The 6,033-nt window shown below is 41.4% G+C and overlaps 1 protein-coding gene across 1 annotated transcript in view; it reads right to left on the bottom strand.

The window, feature by feature from the left end:
* Nucleotides 1–2,196: 2,196 nt before the first annotated feature.
* Nucleotides 2,197–6,033, bottom strand: part of CERS5 (ceramide synthase 5) — a 55,500-nt gene continuing 51,663 nt past the window's right edge. The window contains 4 exon segments of the mRNA XM_037846831.1: nt 2,197–3,091; nt 4,231–4,323; nt 4,325–4,339; nt 5,238–5,394. Of these exon segments, the coding sequence (XP_037702759.1) occupies nt 2,954–3,091; nt 4,231–4,323; nt 4,325–4,339; nt 5,238–5,394 (403 nt within the window). The 3' untranslated portion in view covers nt 2,197–2,953.

The following is a 6,033-nucleotide window of genomic DNA, read 5'->3' as shown; positions in this document are numbered from 1 at the left end:
CTTTACATCAACTAGTTCCTACCCATCAACCTGGATTGTTTGTTTTTTTTGCTCCAGTAATTACCAAAGGAGTTCTAACCTTTGTCCAGAAGAGGTGAGATTAGAAATGAGTCAATAGTTTCCTTATTTGAGGAGTGAAAAATATATATGAAAGTGCTGCTCGCAGCTCTTGACAACCAGGGAGCATAACTGCTCTGGTAGAACGTATCAAGTACTGCTTCCAGCTCCCCTGACAACAGTGGAACACACGGGATGCTTGATCAAGCCACTTAGGCTGCCACTTCACACTTGGAGATTTTAGTCCTGTGAGGCAAAGTAAGAGAGAGAATAACCCTAAAAGCCTACACTACTTTCCCACATGTATTACTACTTCTTCCAACTACAGCCCTGTCTGAAAAGAATACTCATTTTGTTGTTCTGTTTGAATCCATGTGGGAAGGCAGTGTAGTACCCACTGACATGAGGGGCCCTGGTGTTAGAGGCAGATCTGAGTGTGAGAGCTGATCCCACCACTTAAAGCTGGGTGCCCTTCCCTAAAATAACAGATAACAGATCCTACTTCATAGTATTCTTAGGAATAAATAAGATAAGGAAGAGAAGACGTTGATGCAGAATAAACAGGCAATAAATGTTAGTTTTAGTTTTCTTTCCCCAATATTGTCTTTTCTTCATGAATAAAATAACCTTAGTTCTACACAGATTCTTTGAAGTAAAACTGAATGTACCAAATAATATACCTATCTGCCTGTCTGCTTTCCAGTTTGTAGCTGACAGATCCACCAAATCTTGTTAGTCCTTTCTCTAAAGAGAAAAAGTCATGGGAGCAGCAAATAATTCAACAGATAATTCATATATCTGATAAGAATCTAGTATCCAAAATGTATAAAGAAGTCTTACAACTTAACAACAAAAACACAAACAAGTCAATTACGAAATGGGCAAAGGACTTGAACAGACATTTCTCCCAAGAAGATATACAAGTGGCCAAAAAGCACATGAAAAGATTCTCAGTATCATTAATCATTAGGGAAATGCAACTCAAAACCACAATAAGATACACCTCACACACAAATAGTATAGCTATAGTAAAACAAAACAAAACAAACAAACAAAAAAACATTAAATTTATAAAAGGAAAAAACAAGTTGGCAAGGATGTGGAGAAATTAGGACCCTTGTACATTCTGTTGGGAATGTAAAATGGTTCAGCTATACATGGGAAAGAACTTTGCAGGTTCCACAAAAAGTTAAACACAGAATTAGCATATGACACAGCAATTTCACTTCTAGATATATATCCCAAATAACTGAAAACTGGCACTCAAACAAGTACATGTATACCTATGTTCATAGCAGCACTATTCACAATAGCCAAAACATAGAAACAGCTCAAATGTCCATCAACAAATGAATAAATTGTGGTACACACACACACACACACACACAATGGGGTATTATTCAGCCATAAAAATAAATGAAGTACTAATACATGCTGTAACATGGATGAACCTTAATAACATTATGCTAAGTGAAAGAAGCCAGGCACAAAAGGTCACATACTGTATGATTTCGTTTATATAAAATATCCAGAATAGATAACTCCATAGAGATACAGCACAAGTTGATAGTTGCCAGGAGCTGGGGACTTGGGACTATGGGGAGAGACAGCTTAATGGGTAAGGAGGTTTTTATTTGGAATGATGGAAACGTTTCGATGAGGTGGTGGTCACACAACACTGTGAATACACTAAATGCCAGTGAATTGTTAACTTAAAAATCTGAATTAGGAAGATTGCTTTTCCATGGGCTAAAAGAGAAAACAGAACTAAAAGAGAAAATATCTGTTCAGAATCATTTATTGCAACCTTAAAATGTCAAAGAGCAGGCTTGGATTCAATAAAATGGGAAATATAGGTATCTAACTAAAGGTGACATAATTCTTTTGTTGGTTTGGTGATATAAATGCTTCTATCTCCTCGGTGTTTTTTCTTGTGACCACTACACGTTTAAATTTTCCTAAAACATGAAGTCCTAAAATGTAGGTACTCTGGCTGACTCTCTTCCCAGCAAACACAGAAAGGAAAAATTTGGTGTACAGGGCCTCCAGAATCAGATCTCTGAAAAAAAAATACTCTTAATTATCTTATGGAGTCAAAGCATTGGGGATAGAGTCGCTAAAGAGTTTGAGACAGCAGAGGAGGGTTGAAGCACTTTTAATCACAGAAGAGTAAACAACAGTATAAAACCATTAACAGTTCACCCAGTGGCTGTTGTACTTCCCCAGCCCTTAGCTCACCCTCTCCCAACCCCTGTCTCTGCGTACCATTGAGTAAAGAGCAGGGTATCCACGGCTATCCCTGTCACTACCAGGTGTTGGGAAGGGGATCCAGCAAGGGGCCACAGCAGTCCTGGACATCCATCCCGTGGTTCTTTGTTTCTACACAACTTCATCATGTGAAGTATTCCAGCTCCAAGGAGGAACAGTACAGAAACCTGGGGCTGAACTTGGCTGCTCCATCCATATGGTCCAGGGGTTTGGAGTATCAAGTCACAGGCAACAAGGGAGGAGATAGTCCCAAGCCAGCATAATTCAGGATGCAGCCAGAATCTGGGATTGAGGTGGGGGCAAGGGACAAGGCCCAGTGGGCCCCTCTTCAACTGTGCCCCAACCCAGGCAATGAAACTCATGCACATGCACAAATGCACATGTGCACACACATACACAAACACACACACAGAGCAAATAATGTTACTGAAAGGACCTAGAGGCTATTAAATATAAAATGGCAGAGTTTTTTTTAAAAAAAAAGTGAAAATATTTGCTTCTTTGATTCTCCTCATTGCCTTTGCAATCCCCTTAACTCAAAGGAGTGAAGATGTGGGGAGGCTCAAGAGGATAAGGTTGCCAGTGGTCCTACAAGTCCATGTGTGCTCAAGTCCCCATACCAACCGCCTTACTCTTCAGCCCAGTAGTTGCCTCCCATGTGACCATTCACCCGATTGGCACCATTGCTGGAGCTGCTTTTTGTGCTGGTAGTCACATCTTCTTCCTCTGAGCTGCTCTCCACATCACTGCGATCATCCTTAGACACCTGGGCAAGGAAGACGAGAACAGAGCTTTTCTGGAGAGAACCATAAGACAGGATAAGCCAACAGAGCCCAGGTTTGGGCACTGTTCCTGATCTGGTCTACTTTCTGTTGGCACCTAACTCAAAGTATTATCTGGAGGGAGGTTACTATTCTGAACTTCCTTTGCCTGCTTTCTGGTTCTTTCTCTTGTTGGCTCTGATTCTATTTCTCTAAGGAATAGAAGCTGCCTGGGTAGAGGAGGTGTATCTTTCAAGACTAACCCAAAAGAGCTGAAATAATTCACTTAATCCTGATTTAGGTTTGAGGGAACCTCCACACACCCTTACTCCTCTTCCACCTCAAAGAACAGGAAAGGCCAAAACAAAAGATACATATGTCATTGCTTCTAACTTCTGATGGTGGTGGCCACTGTAGTTATTCACACTGGTTATCCTGAGTTTTGTTTTATCCCCAAGCTGACCTATAATTAGTCTTTTCAAGTAGTTCTACTATTCCTGGGCTCAACTATCACTACCTATGGCACCCTTTCCCCAACAGCAAGATCACTTCTCTTGTGCAACTTCAGCATTACCAAGACACAGTATTGTCAAAAGAAAAATGAACTGGCAATCAGTGGGAAAAGATTTCCAGTCCCAGTCATACTACCAGCTGTGAATCTTTACTTCTTATCCTCAGTAATTTTTTGTGTTCTCAAGTGAAGAGTTTGGATTAGAGCAGTGTTTCTCAATCCAAACTATCCTGTGTATCAAGCAAAGTATTCCAAGTTCTTTACTATAGGATCACAGAAATAAAGGTAAGGAGGAAGAAGGGAATAAAGCTACAATTGCTGTTGCCAAGGTGGGGGCATTTGATTTGGATTAGCTCTAAGATTCTCTGAAACAAGACAACTAATTGGTTAGATGAGGACAGAGGAACATAGTGTCTCTAGATTTGGGGTAAAGGGAGGCTCAAAAAAAAAAAAGTAGACAACTCTTGCTTCAATATAGGAAAAGAATCTGGCAGCTTCAGATGGTCCCACAAAGTTAGGAGAGAGGGCATGCTCTGAGACAAACACACGGGGACAGAAAGGAGATCAGGAAGGAAGAGAAACACACTCAGACAGACATGCTTCACTGAATACTAGAAGCACAGATACACTTACATGCAAGAGTTGAAACTGTCCAGCTCCCACCAGGCATACAGAAAAGGAAGGAGGTGAGAAAAGAGTGGAGGGTACAGAGTCTGGGTCTAATCCTTCCTGGATAGGTCACCTGGTCAGGAAAGAAAAGCAGGAGAGAAGAGAGTTGTCCAGTAGCTACAGCAAGATGTGTAGGCACACTGAGCAAGTTCTGAAACCAACTGCAGCCATAAGGAGCAATGACATAAGAGATCATATATGTTTGGGTAACATTCCACCCCTTTGTCCTAGAGTCAGTGCCTCCTCTAGCAGAGCCCCCACCCTTTGGGATTCTGTATTCCTGAAAGCTGAAACCGACAGCACTTGGGCCAATCACAGCCTGACTGCTTCAGAATAAGCAGAATTCAGTTATGAGTTTTTTCATTAAATGGCATCTTTCTTTGTTTGCTTTTGGACCCTTGGCATAAGACGATTATTAGAAAAGCTAAATACCCATCTCACGTAGATACTTGCCTTGTACAATAACAGGGTAAGGTGGGTGCTTAGTCCCTTATAAACACTGTATCTTGGAACATCACAGTATGATCATCTTGGGCTGGCTTGTGCACTACCACACCACTCCTAGGTCAACCTAACAGCTTTGATTTGATACAGTTTATATCTTGGCATCCTATACATGATTTCCTTTGAAAAAAGGCTTCCATGCCCAAAATAAAAATATGAAATCTACAGAAGTAGATAGGCGGAGAGTAGGAAATGGTTGAGGTGGTCTTCAAAACTCTTGACCTTACTCACTCTTTAATGACATTCATTCCTAAGGGAAATGAACAGGGTAGGTTCTTCCTCTTGCATATAAGTCATGTCTTAAAAGGCTAAATGTTCACATTTATAGAAAAGGAGAAAATTGGAGCCCTAGGCTTTTTGCTTGGCCTGCTTCTATAGATGAGGCTCACCAGGCTAGACAGAGAGAGAAAGTCTACTGAGTAGCACCCACCTAACCACACAGCCCCCAAAGAAGCCATCATCCTCACCTTTCCCCGGATCAAGGCTTTGAAAGCAATTCGTACAATTAGGTAGGACCAGATGACATGCAGAACCTGTAGGATCAGGAGAAGGCCATTGAAGAGCCACCAGGAAGGATAGGGCCCGATTATCTCCCAACTCTCAAAGAGGGTCGTGTTCAGAATCCTAGAAGGGGAGGCCAATAGTCATATTCTAGAGTCAATGCTGAGTTCCCTGGGAAGCAGAGCCCTGTGTGTTTTCTCCCCATACTGTATTATCAGTTGAAGTTCAAGGGATATATTTATCCACAGTGAGAAAAGAATAAAGAAAGGGAGCCAGCCTATGTTTTCTTTTAGGGACAGGAGAAGATACATGGATCTTAGGAAATGATGGATTAATCATTAATCACCAAATATGCATAGTTACACAAAATTGGGACAGCAGCAGGGTCATAATCCTAAGAATTACTCAGGTCCTCAGGCACAAAAAATCAGTAGGTAGCTGATTCCCTCAGACTAAGCAAAATCTCCAACCCACAGAGTCATTAACTTTGTCAAAAAGCAGTGAGTCTAGAAAGGAGAGGGGTGTGTTTCTACTTCAAGGTAGGGAAGAGGGTATAGAGCAGGAATATAGGCAAGAAGAGCCTGAGAATTTTGTGATTAGTGCAAAGGAAGGCAAACGAATTACTCTGGCATAAAATGAGGACTGTTCCTTCAACATGGGTCAGAAAAGCCAAGTCGACTGAGTTGGATACTGCAAGCCTAGGATCACAACCTTGTTAGGAATATTGTGCAAGACAGCTCAGATCCTGTGAGTGCCCATGAA

The sequence above is a fragment of the Choloepus didactylus genome, chromosome 8 (assembly GCF_015220235.1).
Source record: "Choloepus didactylus isolate mChoDid1 chromosome 8, mChoDid1.pri, whole genome shotgun sequence".
Lineage (NCBI taxonomy): Eukaryota > Metazoa > Chordata > Mammalia > Pilosa > Megalonychidae > Choloepus > Choloepus didactylus.
This window is presented reverse-complemented; position numbering and strand designations above follow the sequence as displayed.